Source organism: Pipistrellus hanaki (assembly GCF_964339955.1).
Source record: "Pipistrellus hanaki genome assembly, chromosome: 3".
In the NCBI taxonomy this organism is placed as follows: Eukaryota; Metazoa; Chordata; class Mammalia; order Chiroptera; family Vespertilionidae; genus Pipistrellus; species Pipistrellus hanaki.
In genome coordinates this window covers 83072508-83088861 of record NC_140505.1, presented here as the reverse complement: position 1 = coordinate 83088861, position 16354 = coordinate 83072508, and the positions used below count along the sequence as shown (strand labels likewise).

Below are 16354 nucleotides of genomic sequence, written 5' to 3'. Positions count from 1 at the left end.
GTGGCCCAATATTTGGTCTACCTAAAAAATATTCTATGTGTGGTTGTAAAGAATGTATATTCTGATGATTTGTGATGAAATGCTCTAAAAATATCAATTAAATCTATCTGGTCTATGTGCTATTTAAGGCCACTGTTTCTTGTGGATTTTCTCTGAATGATCTATTCATATCAGTGGGGTATTAAATTCCCCTACAATTACTATAATACTATTGATTTATCTTTTTATGTTCATCAATATTTGCTTTATAAATTTAGGTGCTTCTACATTGGGTGTGTAAATGTTTACAAGGCTAATACCGGTTTTGTTAAAATGTTCTTCTTATCACTAAGCAGTGTCCTTTCCTATCTCTTGTTATAGCTTTTCTTTAAAATTTATTATTCTATATAATAAAACCCTAATATGCAAATCAACTGAACGGTGGAATGACTGGTCACTGTGATGCGTACTGACCACCAGGGGGCAGACACTCGATACAGGAGCTGCACCATGGTGGTCAGTGCATTCCCACAGAGGGAGCACCACTCAGCCAGAAGCCGGGCTCACAGCTGATGAGCACAGAGGTGGTGACAGGACCCTCTACCACCCTGAGGCAGTGCTAAGGACCCTTTTCGGGATGTCCACCTGCCAGCTTAAGCCAGCTCCCAAGGGGTCCCACATTGCAAGAGGGCACAGGCCTGGCTGACGGATGCCCCCTACACCAAGTGCACAAATGCTGTGCACCAGGTCTCTATCGTCTTATATAATTACAAGAGACCCTATGCATGAAATTCATGCACTGGTGGGTGTGTCCCATAGCCCAGCCTGCACCCTCTCTAATCTGGGATCCCTCTCACAATCCAGTACTGATTGCTCCCAACTGCTCACCTGCCTGCCTTCCTGATTGCCCCTAACCGCTTCTGATGGCAGCCTGATCAATTAACCACTACCCTGCCAGCCTGATTGCCCTTAACTGTCCTTCCCTGCAGGTCCAGTCATCCCCAACTTTCCTCCTCTGCCTGCCTGGTCACCCCTAACTGCCCTCTCCTGCAGCTTGATCACCCCCAACTGCCCTCCCTTGCAGGCCTGGTTGCTTCAAACTGCTCTCCTTTGCTACCCTGATCACCCACAACTGCCCTCTCTTGCAGGCCTGGTGCCTCCCAACTACATTCCCCTACTGGCCTAATGGCCCACAACTGCCCTCCTCTGCTGGCCATCTTGTAGTGGCCATCTTGCGTCCACATGGGGGCAGCCATCTCATGTGTTGAAGTGACAGTCAATTTGTATATTACTCTTTTATTAGATAGGATAGAGGCCTGGTTCACAGGTGGGGGACAGCTGGATTTCCCTCAAGGGTGTCCCAGATCAGGGTGGGGGTTCCCTTGGGGCGTGGGGCGGTCTGGGTGAGAGGCCTTAGTGGTAGAGGTGGTAGTTTGCAGGCTGGCCACGTCCCCTGGTGACTCAAACTGAGGCCCTGGTATCTGGGATTTATTTATCTTCTATAATTATAATTGAAACTTTGTAGCCTTGAGCGGAGGCCAGGGCCTGCCAGGCTGGGCAGGAAGCTTGGCTTCCTCCATTCCTGGTGAAACCCAAGCCTCCTGCTCGCTCAGTGGCCACAGCCATCTTGGTGGGGTTAATTTGAATGCTCACTCCAAATGGCTGGTGGGCATGGCTTCTGGGTGTAGCAGCGACCAGTAAGTACCCTGTTTCCACGAAAATAAAGCAACTTCTGAAAATAAGACCTACTTACAGGTTTCCTTCTGAGTGAAATATAAGGCATCCCCCGAAAATAAGCCCCTACCCCCTAGGTTAAACATGAGAGTTCTGGTCCACTGATTCTTTAAGAAACGGAGTCACAAGAAATTCACCAGGAAATTCAGGATTTGGATTGTTATGATGATGTTCCAGAAGATGTTGACGTGATTGTCATTGAATCACTGAGTAAATTTTTGATACTATAGAATTCAAAGTTTGTCTGGTTTGTGTTGACAACTACCGTACTACCGTACCATGTACAGGTAATAAATTCCCTTTATTTTCATTTAACAATAAATGTGTACCGTATTCTTCTTCATGGAAAAATAAGACAACCCCTGAAAATAAGACCTAGCGCATTTTTGGGAGCAAACATTAACATAAGACAATGTCTTATTTTCGGGAAAACAGGGACCCTCAGGAGGGGCGGGTCAGTGCCCCCAGAGTGGAAAGTGAATTTCTGGGACTTGACACAGCTCTCTCCCCGATGTCCAAGCCCATAGACAGAGCCCTGGGGGTCGCAGAACTCTCCCTTGCGAGATGCCCCGAGGTGGTGGCGATGGAGGGGGGCGGGGGGTCCGAGGCTCGTGGAGGCCCATGGCTGTCCAAAAGGGGGGCTGGTCTCCCCCTGCTTGTGGACCTGAGCCCTGGGTGGGAGGCAACCAGTGAGCAGAAGGCCCTCTGCCCTCAGGGCATTTAGGCACCAAACAACTCTTCCAGAGGTGGGGCAGTAGGCCCCCAGGTGAGGAGCAGGGCAGTCTGGCCAGTGCTGCTCACTCATTGGTCCAATGAATGAGGGGCGGGGTTTCTGGAACAAGGGGGCGTGGCTAGGCCCAGAGCTGAAGGTGCTCAAGTCAATGAGGGGCGGGGCCAGGTGAACAGCTGAAGCCAGTCATGTCAACAAGGGGGCGGGGATAGGTGAGGAGCAGGCAGTTGTGACCTAAGCAGGAGAAAGGCTGGTCGCCAGGGAAACGGGCCAGGTTGGGAGGGGGGGTAAGGCCTACTGGCAGTGAGGCCCACCGCCAGGCAGCAGTGACCCAAACAAGGAGGCTGGGGAATTTGGGGGCTGGCTCCATCATTAACCAGAGTGGCCAAGCCAAGAATGGATTGGGGCCAGAGGCAACAGCCGGAAGTGGTCCAGTGGCTAAGGCCTAGGGGCCCTGTGAATGAGGATGGGGGTCCCCAGTGGCCACAAAAGCCCCATCTTCCCGATTATTTTTTAAATTAAATAAATGGATCAAAATTAAATAATTCACCCCCTGCCTTATAATTGAAATTTTTTTTTAGTATTGTTTAGCAAAAAACAATAAAAACCCAATTTTTTTTAACCATCAAAATAAATAAATAAATAAATTTAAAAAATTAAAAAATACTAGTTTTATCAAACACATATATCAAAAACAGAATAAAAAGATGCTTATCTGCTTTTGGAAGTGATCATAGGAATAATTACTACCTATACAAGATTTGTCTCGTTTCTTCTAATGAAATGATCATCCCATCATTTTGATACTGTCACTCAGAAAGGGCCAGGAAAAATGCTTCCACCAAGCCTTCAAGACTTTTTGTAGATACTGCAGTTGATTTGTCAATCTCCCATTTTTCTTAGTATTTATACACTCTGATGATGGAGGATTAATAATAGCTATTTGTCTTCTTAGCAGAGACATGCTCAATTGCTTCAAATCCTGATATTCTAATGTCTACAAGTACATGTCCTTTTTCTATAGAAGTACTAGAAGTTGTTTCATTATGTATGCCTTAGTTTGGGATGATTTGGGTTATTTCAATCTTACACAGTATTTCTGCTTTTCTAAGACACAAATTGACATCTTAGCAGGAAACGTCTGTAAGTTTCTTTCAAGTTCATGATAAAGGATGCAGCTCAGGAACAGCCACGTGGAAGTGGGCAGAGGCTAGGGGTGGGGAAGGTACACGCTCTCTCCCGGTAGACACCATCTCAGCACCTTCACGTGCTCACCCCCAAGGAAGCATTCTTCTTTTTCTTTCTTTTCTTTTTTTTTTAAACTTTATTTTTATTTTTTTTATAATATATTTTTTTATTAAATTATTACATTCTTTGATACTGTCACTTTGAACTGCGCGACTGCAAGGTCTTGATGGGTGGTCAGTCCAACCTACCAGACATGCTGATGATGTTAGTGTTCAATTAGCAATACACCGGACATGAATCTCAAGCCACCTTGCCCCTTCAATGCCTCCCCCAAATTGCTGAACTGATTGATTTCTGTATTATCATCTAGACTCTGGAACATGCAACAGTCACGTGGCTTCTTAATTTAATGTTAATCTTTATTGTTGAATGTATGACCTATTTTCCCCCCATTGACCCATTCTAGCCCTTCACCACATGGCCTTTTTAGTGGCAACTGCTTCATAAATGTACAAAGCTGTGCGTACCATAATGTGAACTAGAAACTATTAATGCAGAGCCTCTCAGCCTTAGATGTTTGTTTACATCCTACTTCTAATTTGTGTGTTTACATTCTCACAAACTATGTGATGAAGCTATTCATAGCCCTACTCAAAATGTGATCTGTGGTCCAATGCCAACCCACAGTTCACAAACTTTCAAGACAATAAGTAGGTATTTAAGATAAAGCACTTAGAAACTTGTATAGCAAATTGAAAGATTAATTTTGTATTGTTAAAAAAACAAAAGAATTAGGCCTTATATTTCCTGTTTTAATTTCATTTTTCTAGTAATTGTTTTTACTGCATGCTATAAAAGAACCAGTCCCCCGGCCCCAAATAATCAGTCCCTGACAGAAGTTTTAAAATCTCTAAGTCTGTAAAATGGCTCTTCACCCGAGTTTCAGAGTTGGCTTCTATAACTCTTCTATAACTAACATACAAGAGTATGGATGTGTTAGTTAAGTTTCCCATTGCTGCCATAACAAATTATCACTGATTTAGCAGCTAGAAACAACACAAATTTACTAATCTCACAGTTTTTGGAGATCAGAAGTCCCATTAAGCTTATCTGGTTTCTCTGCTCAAGAGTCCCACAAAACCAAAAGGTATTAGCCAGCTATGATCAGGAGGCTCTGGAAAGAAATCTGCTACAATCCAGGCCTATGGCCAGTAGGACTGAGATTCCCCTTTCCTGGCTGGCTGTCAGCTGAGAGCCACCCTCAGCTAGTTTCTCCCTAGTCTTAACACATGTGTTCCCACATCTCAGCAGCACAGGGTGCACTGAATTCTCATGCTTGGAATTGCTCAACTGCCCCTTCTGTAGCACGTTTCTGCATCCAGCTGGAGTCAATTCTCTGCTTTTAAGGGCTTGTGATTAGACAGGATCTTGCTACGGACTTAATATTTGTACACTGCCCCTCCTCCCAATTCTTATGTTGAAACCCAATATCCAACACTGTATTTGAAGGTGGGGCTTTTGGGAGCTGGTAGATCGTAAGTGGAACCCTTATGATTAGGATTTGTGCTCTTTCTAAGACTCCAGAGAGCTCCCTTGCCTTTTCTACCACATGAGGACAGCAAGAAGGCCTTGTCTATGAACCAGGAAGTAGGCTCTTACTAGACACTGAATTGCTGGTGTCTTGACCTTAGATTTCTGAGCCTTCAGAACTATGAGAAGTAAATTTCTGTTGTCTATGGTGTTTTGGTACAGAAGCCCAGAGACGAACACAGGCTTACGCAGATAATACAAGATAATCCCCCTATTTTAAGGTCCACAGCTTTAATCTCATCTGCAAAGTCCCTCTGCCATGTAATATAACATATGCACAGGTTCCAGGGATTAGGGTGTGGACCTCCACAAAGGAGCCTTATTCCACCTACCACAAACAGAATGGCAAGCATGTCAAACTCAAAGGCTAACATGGGCCAAATAAACAAGGCTTAAGTTTATGTGGAACGCAACAAACAAAAGCTTTAATTCTGATAGAAATGTAGGTTTATTTCGATAAAGACATGCTAAATACAAAGGGTTGAAATCAATGAGTAGTCGTTAACATAAAATAGAACATTTTAATAAAAGTATTTTTGTTGAACATTAACTTACCAGACACTGAATAACTCTACAAATTAATAAGCATAACGCAAATAAACCTATTTTTGTTGTTCTCCGAAAGCGAAATATTTCCTGTTGCCCACACCAAACAAGTCAGTCCAATACTAATGATGTGGTTGCTAAAACATTTGCTGCTGGTATTAGTGGAGAGAAATGGTAAGCCTGTGCATAAGGTGTGTAAGGGAAATGAATGCAACATGATTATAGTAATCAGTCATTAGTGAATGTTGTAGTTCATTATTAATAATTATGTATAACAGGTATATATTGTAAAAATGTAGTTATGAAATTTTAATGAAAACGCTTCTTACATATCGTTATATTGGCTAGGCCACAAAAATAATTGCCGTGGGCCACAGGTGGCCGTGGGCCGTGAGCTGGACATGCTTGGAGTATGGTTAAGTCCAGGAGTCCTTGTGCTATTTTACAAATTGAGAATAACCTAAGTGTACAGTGATGTCCTAGGCCTTCACATTCATTCACCAATCACCCAGAGCAACTTCCAGTCCTGCAAGCTCCATTCATGGTAAGTGCCCTATACAGGTGTACAAGTTTTTAATCTTTATACCTTACTTTTACTGTACCTTTTCTATGTTTAGATACACAAATATTAGCCATTGTTTTACAACTGCCCACAGTATTCAACACCAATTTGTTGTACAGGTTGGTAGCAAATGAGCAATAGGCTGTACCATGGCAGGTATAGGTGGGTGTAAGTGCACTCTGATGTTGGCACAATGAAATCCCTTAAGCACACATTTCTTAGAATGTATCCTGTCATTAAGCGACTCATGACTGTATTATGCAAGAATAGATAAATAAAACACTAATGTCACCAACAGCATGTATTATATCCTCTCCGAAATACCATGCATTGTTTTTAATGCCTGACTAGATCCCGACTAATACAAATGCCAATCTTTTCTGAACTAATCATTCATTGTCTGGCATTCCTTGGCATGAATTTTTTTTTTTAATTTAAATTAAAAGGTAAAGGCTTAAACTTTTAATTATAACTTTATCACAATTTCAAATAGTTCAGTGATTCCATTTAGTCTTTAATATGGTAGAAAAAATAGGTAGGTAGGTAAATACGTGATCAAACTGGACAGATAATAATATTCGTGTAGAAGGTTTGAGTATATATTTTATATGTTCTCTTGAATAAGTTTCTCTCCCTCTCCCCATTAAATAATTCCAGAGATCGGGAAAGGGGATAAGGAAACAGAGGTACACTGAAATTTAGAACTTGCTTAAACTCATATAGCTAGTAAGCAGTGAAGCCAAGATTCAAGCCAGGTGGTCTACTTTCAAATTCTCTGCTCATAATCACTATGCTATGTACGACACCTCTCACAACAGGGATATCTGATCACACTTTATGACCATCCAAATAAGTAGAAGTTCTCAAATTCATCACTACTGCATTCATAGTCTACTGCTTGACTGATATTTCTTTCCATGGTATATATATACTGTTAATATCACCCAGTATTAACCCTATTAATAGTTATCACTGCTCCACACAGTGAAAAAAGATTATACACACACACATAGAGACACAAGACCAAAGTGTTATCTTTGGAGAAGGTACCAGATGGCACACATAAACAGAAATCAAGTGAAATATCCACAGGCAGCTTAATAATACGTAAGGTAATGCCATGCCTCAGTACATGATCTACAAAACCAGTTCCTAAAGGTTTTTGGTGCAATAATAAATACAACACCTTCCTTCTACTGTGTTTACCTAAAAAAAGAAAACATTAATCAATTATTTGTTAACATTATCCAGATTTTTATTAACTTAAATTGACATGATTAATTTAGTATGACAAGTCCTTAGTATATATGTCTTTATTTGGTGAAAACCTACAGATTCTTCTCAATACCACAAGATCATATAGACTTGCAGTTATTGGTGTTTTGTAACAATTAAGATAATGTTCAAATAATTAAGTTACTTCACTGAAATATTTAAAAGAATATTCTGAGGAGTGTTTGAAAGCTCTGTTTATAAATAGTGACTGATATATTTAGTTAGATATTTGGTGTTGAAGATAAGCACTTCTTACATAAAACATTATTTTATTACATTGCTCTACTAATAAGGCTAGTTATTAGATATATTTTTAATACTAAAGAATAAACCTTTATCTTTAGATTTATTTTATTCATAGGACTCATATTAATGAAGAATGTTATATCCAACAAAAATAAACTGGCATACTGCAAATGGCATTCTGTAGAAATGAAAAAGGAGGCTGCAACAAAAGAAAGATAACTGCATTACACATTCTCTATACAAACAGCCCACTCTCAATAGAATTAAATGCGGACCAAATGCTTTAAAAGTTTTTATGCCTAGATGGCAATTATAATCTTCACACATGAATGAGAAAAGGAACAATAACAACACAGAACACAGTATTTTTAATGATTATAGCACATTAAACCTTCAGCCATCCACTGGATTCTCAGATCAGATCGGCAACTGGAATTTCACATCCACCTGGGCTTGTTTGGCTAAGTTCACTATTTCAGAGAGCTTTACAACCTGAAAGAAAAAACAAAATGAAAAACCATCTTTGTCTCTATTTTCACTAGAACATAAAAATAAGAACTGCTGGTCAATTGACGCACATTCAATCTTTTTCATTTGAAATGTGAGCTATTCTGACATCAATCACTTCACATTCTTATAAGCATTTGCCATTCAAATCTAACCTTCTTATAACCCACACTTCAATGCTTTCAATAATATCTATAAAATTATAAAGTACTAAAAAAATGTACATACATCTGCTTTTTATTGCCTAATTTTATCTTTCTTAAATACAAAATTAGTATCTTTAAGTACTACACAGTGCAAACCACATATAAATAAGTTTGCCTTTTTTTTTTTTTTTTTAAGTATACAATCTTAACAATATTGGATAGGAGTTTGGTTCTAGAAGTTAGATTTTTTGTTGGTACCATACAAAATATTATACAATTAATGTTTAAAACCAAACAACGAATTCAGCTTCTCTCCTCTCCTGTAGAGTGGATAAGGTTTAGTTAGCCACTTGGTTTCAAATCCTTTCTCTAATACTTATGATCCTGAATAGGTTTATTTATCTAGCCTCTGTTCCCTCATATATAAAATTGAGATTATATCACCAAACATATTAAATAATATAATACTTGAAGAAAAGAAACTTAGCATTGCAAGCACAGTAAATACTTGATAAATGGTAACAGCTGCTAATATCATTACATTATTATTATAATTGTCATGACTTCCATAATCTCTTAGTCAGTAGAAAAAGATAGCAGTCACAACTTAAGCCAACTGTTCACTTTTATCTTTCATGGTCTATCTGAGTCTTCTCCTTTCTTTCCATGTCCACAAAGCTTTTCTTAATTCAGGCTCTCACTGAAAACAAGCATATTTTCAAAGACAAGTTATAACCTATCCATAACCTTCACCTCATATCACACCTAATTATTGCCCTCCAGACTCCTACTATCCTTCACTTTTCCCTTCAATAGTTTAAACGACATCTCAAAGTCAAAATAGGCTTTCTCCCTACCATTCCCTTGCTCAAAAATCTTAATTTAAACTTAGGATTGAGTATAAGACCCTCTGTCTCTAAACTGCAGTTGAATTACATTTACTAATGGGTAATTTCCTAGAGTATGTCCCAAAGAAAAACATAAGACTTTTATTATTCTTACAAAATGATATTATATTAACTTAGCAAATCTCAAAAGCCTATTACTGATTAAACCATACAGCTCTTCCATGAATTGTCCTTAAACATAGGTGGGAAAGAACAAATAGTTCTCATTTAGGAACATCTCTGTGTCTACTATGGACTGTGCACTAAGATATAATGTTAAATAAAATGAGGCAAAATATATGTGATAGTCATATAATAAGGGAAAGTGGACAAATATATGTGTGTGCATACAACACATACATATGTATTATACACATACACATACAATTTTCTTGAAGAATGAACCAAAATTCTTTTTTTTTAAAGATGGTTACCTATGGGGAAGGAAGAAACATATAGGTATAAAAGTTAGATTCTCTGAATACACTTGGCTTTATAGTTATGATTTTGGGACCATGTAAATATTTATATAATATAAAATAAAAATTGGTATTTTTTAAAGAGCAATTTCTTTTAAAAAAAATATTTTATTGATTTCCCACAGAGAGGAAGGGAGAGGGACAGAAAGTTAGAAACTACGATGAGATCGATCAGCTGCCTCCTGCACACCCCCCATCAAGGATGTGCCCGCAACCAAGACACATGCCCTTGACCGGAATCGAACCTGGGACCCTTCAGTCCGCAGGCCAACGCTCCATCCACTGAGCCAAACAGGTTTTGGCTAAAGAGCAATTTCTGAAAAAAATTAAATGATATTATAATTATATACCACGCTGGGATAAAACAGAACTATTTTATGTGAATTTTAAAATCTAATAAGTTATGAAAAATACTTCAAAGGACAGATAGAACTGCACATATCAATCTTAAAATGCGTTCAGTAATCATATTGTTGGTATTATTACTATACAATTATTTTATCTGTTTTGAGGGATAAAGTAAATAAATATTTATATGTATGTCAATATGACATGGGAGAGAGAAGAAAAGACCTATACTACTGGATTTGCTCTGGAAATATCAGTATATACTCATATACTTATCTCTTTAAAAAATACATATTTTCCTAGATTTACCATTTTAAAAGCCTGGAAACAACGAACAACCCTGAGTATCCTTGTGGTCTCTAAAAACCATTTTGCTGATTTCAGATCTTAAGGAAAAAAATGTAAGCCTAGGACATCTTATCAAACCAGAAAGCATATCACAGGACATGTGAGAAAGACTCAGGAGTCAACCTGAAGAGGTTCCCACTGACTAAAGATGGCATCATAGAGCTTCAGTAACAATTACTGAAATGGATTAAACCACATCAAATAAGTTTAAATCCACCGAGTGCAAAATAATATGTGCATATGTGCATACACAAACAACACAAACCTAAGAACAAACAAAAAGAGAAATAAAAAGCCTTTGTCATTTTTGTAGGACATTAATGGGAACAAACCCATTATTTTGAAAACTCATCAATAAAAACAAAACAATCAAGTCACTGTCCTGCTTTCCCTATGCAAAATTTACTTCATAATAATAAGTAGTTGATATAAAGGATTTTACTTTTTTTAAGTATTTCATCTAATAAATGACAGAATTAGATTATCACCACTTTGTATTTATGAAATTTTATACTTAAGCTATGACTGTCAATGACTGGCAGTATCACAAAAAGAGAAATAATCTGACATTAACTATATACTTCCTTATAGAATTACACAACAGCAACTATAAAATATTCTTGCTCCCCCAAATCAGATACATATATGATCAAGCCTACAGACCAAAACTACCAGTTTACAGGAAATACAGGTATAGAGGACACCCCAGGGATTAGAATAATTAATATTCTGACTACAGGAAACACTGTAAGACCATCAACTTGTCTTTTCAAAAATAAATTCCAGGAAAATAAACAAAGGTGAACCTGTAGGTTAACAGAAATTTAGTAACATATTAATCAACTGTAATACATAGAATTACTGTGATCCTAATACTAATGAAGAACCTAGACAAAATATATTTCAGAGAATCCCAAAAATGTCAACACTGACTAGACTCTTTTTTATAAAATAGAAACATCACTATCCCACCTGAAATACTTTCTTTTTATCATTATCAATATCACTACATTATCACTACTTTTATCTTTTATAGATACACTAGAGGCCCAGTGCATGGTTCCTGGGGTCTCTCTGCCTGGCCTGCACCTTCTCGCAATCAGGGATGTCAGATAGCCAGTTTTGGCTCGATTTCTGATTCTCGCAGGCCCAATCCAGATAGGAGGGAGCCTGATCCTGTGCTTTGAGCATCTGTCCCCTGGTGGTCAATGCGCATCATAGCAACCAGTCGACCAGTCATTCAGTCGCTTAGGCATATATATATATATATTTTTTTGAAGCAAACCCCAGACATTATATCATTTCACGCATGTCATCATATATGCGTGAAATGATATAATGTCTGGGGTTTGCTTCAAAATAATCATGGGCAAGGAAGGAAGTAGGCAAATGAAATAAGATTGATGACAAGATGGGTGATAGGTATAATCACATCTAAATAAATGAAAACCACATCTAAATAAGTATTTTTTTTTTAAAATACACAATCTCAATTTACAATATTGGGATAGGAGTTTGGGTCTAAGAGATAATACTTTATTTTCTATTACTAAATGATAGAAAGCAAATACTATTATTTATCTGAAACACATTTTTAGTGATATTAGATGGTTTGTTTTAGAATCTAAATGTTTACATTAGATAGGATGTTAGACATGAGCAGCTGGGGCGAGGCCTGCCCTGGGTCCTGAACAGGGATGGGCCAGCACTGCCTTCAGACCTCCTCTCTTCGGGCAAACCAGCCAGCAGTCCGCCAGGCAGGTTCAGACCCAGCCGGTTCTTGGCACAAGCTCAGAGGAAAATGACATGCCTTCAATGCCAATGTGACCATACTAGGGCCCTGGACTAATTGTAATAAAATTTGCATTGTGGTTTTTGACAGCCCCCTGGGGTTTTTCTGTATGCATTATGGGTAAGGGCATGTGCAGAAGAAATATAGTTATATAACCCGTTTCTGTCAATCATCCCTGAATGTAAATGAGTTTCCACCCAGAAAATCCCTCATTAAAACCCAGGAGTTTGGGGCCATTATCCTTGCTTGGAGTGTATCTCCTATAAGCCCCACTTTGCTTTACTCTCATCATTGTTGACCTTAAAATCTTTTCTTTGTCAATGAGAACTCAGGAACCAGCCAATAATCCCGATCAGGAACATTTATACATCATTTATACACTTTGCAAATTTGCTCTCAGATTAACATAGCCTGTTTACCATTTTAGCAGCTTCATCCAAGTCATCACAAGCAAGGATTTTAAGTCCACTGTCAGTTATCAGTGCCTTAGCATCATCCACTCGTGTACCTGAAAATGAGATATGCAAATATAAAGAAGTTTTAAATATTGACACAAAATCATACACAAGTAATTTCATAAGAATAGTTCATTATTTAGTATAATACATGCTCTAAACCAAGAAAATACAGTATGTAAAAACCTAGTTACCTCATGAAGTACCATGCCATACCTTATCAATGGCAATTCAGAATTCACAACAAAGCACAACAAATAATGTATCAGATCATATGAATCAAAACTATGAGCAATTGCCCGAATGTTAGAAAGTTTTTAATACCATTTAAAAAAAATTTCCTATTACATAATACTTTTGTGGACAAAAAGGAGCCACATGCTAACGTGATTCTAGCTCAGTGGAGGCCTGCATGATGGCCTTGCAAACTCAGAGACAGAAAGTATTAATAACTACAAATCATGGTCTAAAATTAAAACTTTTAAAAACTAAGAGCAGTGTGTATGGTGTGCAGTCATGTTCTAAGGCAATATTTTTCCTTAACGAAAGTTAATCTTCACATTAACTAAGCCTGATTTGTCTTTTGGCCTCTAGGATACTATGCCCTTGCAAAAACAAAGTAATTTTCCTTTTTCAGAGCCCTCTAAGTACAGAGTTGAGACCACAAATACTTTCATTATCACAGTTATCATTGCCATGTTAATTCTGACTGTTAACTATCCTGCACTCATCTAAGTAAAAGAAGTGTGTGCTTATCATTTCACTCTTTATCCAATCCTAGAGGTTTTTCTGCTTTGCTTTCTCCTGCCTCCCTAATCTATCAGCAATGGATTTCACAATAACCCACTTACACCAAACACCTCCTTTATTGTAATGTATAAAATAAGGCACAAAACTGCTATTCTCCTGAGCATTAACTCAATCCATTGAGATTCTGCTTCCCAGCATCGGTTGACGGTTTGGCTCAAATAAATTCACAAAAATTCTTCACAGGTTTGAATGTTTCTTATATTAACACTTTCAAATTTAAAAGATACAGCTATTTGAAAACTAATTTAAAATAACTAAACTCCTTGGAATTGTGGTAGGCAGTTAGACATGAGCAGAGCAAGGAAGATGGGCTGGATACAGAAGGTCACCAGGAAGGAAAGCCCCAGGTGCAAAGGACAATTGTAGGGTGGGGCCTCACCCGCAGAGGACCTTTCTCCCTTAGCAGTTTGCACACTGACCTTTCCTCCCCAGATAATACCCAGACCTCAGTAGTATTTCAGCTGATAGCCCAGAAAAGCAGCAAAACCAGACAAGCTGATCTCAGGACCAGATCCACTGGATAAAAACCCCTGCCCCGGCACCAACCAATCAATAGTGGAACTCCAACTCTGAAAGAACACACCGGAAAAGTGCTACATATTCATTGAGATCCTCCCCTGGGACCTCCCCTAAAATCGCCACCCTTAAAACCCTTAAGACAAGGACCCAGAGCGCTCTCCCTCCCAGGAGCATGCCTGCACCTTTCCCTCTCCCTCACCCAAGCACCTTCCCATTTGCTTCCCCACTTCCAAGCTCCAATGGCCCGCCCTTTATTTTCCTCTATAACTCATTTCCTCAACAAATATTACTTCTGTCTCTGCAATTTTAAAAATAAATGCTCTCTTATAGCTTGAGCCTTGGTTCTGAATTCTTCCACGGCTAGAACTCAAGTATGGAGGTTGCTGCACTCAGGTCTGGTCCGACCTGACTGATCTGTCACCTGGTGCCATTCCCACCGCCTACAGCAGAATCATGGACTTATAAGCAATTAGGGTTCATAAAACAATTGCAAGATATCTGTTACACTCACCTTGTAACCGTACCACAATAGGTATTTTAATTTCCAAATCCTTTACGGCCATGACTATACCCTGTGCAATAACATCACACCTCATGATTCCTCCAAAAATGTTGACGAGAATAGCCAGTACCTGTGAACAGAATGTTTTTTGTCGATTAAAATTTTAAAGAAATGAGCCGAAGCCGGTTTGGCTCAGTGGTAGAGCGTCCGTCTGCGGACTGAAAGGTCCCAGGTTCGATTCCGGTCAAGGGCATGTACATTGGTTGCAGGCACATCCCCGGTAGGGGGTGTGCAAGAGGCAGCTGGTCGATGTTTCTCTCTCATCGACATTTCTAGATCTCTATCTCTCTCCCTTCCTCTCTGTAAAAAATCAATAAAATATATTTTAAAAAAAATTTTTTTAAAGAAATGAGTATGTGTCCTTCCTTCCCAAGAAAATATTTGTATTTATACCTTATGATGAAATTTAATTCCATGGAACCATTTTCACTCAAAACAGCCATCACTGAAGTCTGTGCAGTCCACCACACACCAGAACTTACTTCCCCTCTTCGAGTAATTCCAACACCTGGCTCATATTCTCTTCTCTTCGGTCTCATATGAATAAGACCTGATTACTTTACTTGCTTCCTATTAAACACAGCCATTCACCAACATGATATCCCAGATCATGTTGTAAGACAATGTCACATACAAGAGCTCCAATTTATGTTCATTGACTATCATCTCTTCTTCACTTAGCCCCACCAGTTCAACAAACTCTTCACACAAACCAGGCCCTCAAAAATCACTGAATTTCTGTATGCCCACTACTAGCTATGCATCACATCCAAACCTCATGGTCTGTTTGGGTCACACTGATAATCTGAATCACTGTTTTTCTATCATTTACAATTTTTTTTTCACTTCTCATTTAAAAAAATATTTGTATTGATTTCAGAGGGAGGGAGGGAAGACTAAAGGGAGAGAGGGAGAGAAAAAAAGAGAGAGAGGGAGAGGGAAAGGGGGGGAAGGAGGGAGAAACATCAATGATGAGAATGATTGATTGGCTGCCTCCTGCACACCTGACACTGGAGATCCAGCCCGTAACCAGGTGGGGAATTTTACCGTGACCTCCTGGTTCATAGGATTATGCTCAACCACTGAGCCCCAATGGCCGGGCTACTTTTCATTTCTTAATGAACTTTACTCTGATGAAGTTCATTCACCTATACCAGAGTTTCTCAGCCAGTGCAATATAATAACTTATAGACACCAAGATATTGTTCCCCTCAATCCTTAGGAAGCTGGAAGGTTCTAGGATAGCTGTCATCTCTGGGCTAGTGGCCTCTGACCACAAGCAACCTTCTCTATCTACCTTTAGGCCCCATTGAAATACGCTCTCTGAATGCCATGACATGGAAAAGGTTGAGACACACTGAGCTATGCTACTATTCCTCATATTTACCACTATTATTTCTAGAAATTATAATGGACTAGAATTTATAGTGGACTCTGGCACTTTCTTAGCTCGCTTCCTCCCACCTCATTCTAGATAGCTACAATATGCACCATAGGGCATTATCTAACTCCCTAGCCTTAAAGTTACTATTACCTCCAGTCCATTTCAACTAATTATTACCAAGGACAAACCCTTGACCAGAAAGAGAATCTCTACAATATTGAATGTGTAAATCCCACTTTCTGTTCAGCCTCCTCTTTCACTACTAAT

The 16354-nt window shown here is 38.9% G+C and overlaps 1 protein-coding gene across 1 annotated transcript in view; it reads right to left on the bottom strand.

Annotated features, from left to right (window-relative positions):
• Positions 1–8201: 8201 nt before the first annotated feature.
• Positions 8202–16354, bottom strand: part of SUCLA2 (succinate-CoA ligase ADP-forming subunit beta) — a 45905-nt gene continuing 37752 nt past the window's right edge. The window contains exons 9-11 of the mRNA XM_084879427.1: positions 14653–14773; positions 12777–12865; positions 8202–8342 (exon numbers count right to left, since the gene is read on the bottom strand). Coding sequence (XP_084735553.1) covers positions 8268–8342; positions 12777–12865; positions 14653–14773 — 285 coding nt within the window. The 3' untranslated portion in view covers positions 8202–8267. The remainder of the gene's footprint in view (positions 8343–12776; positions 12866–14652; positions 14774–16354) is intronic.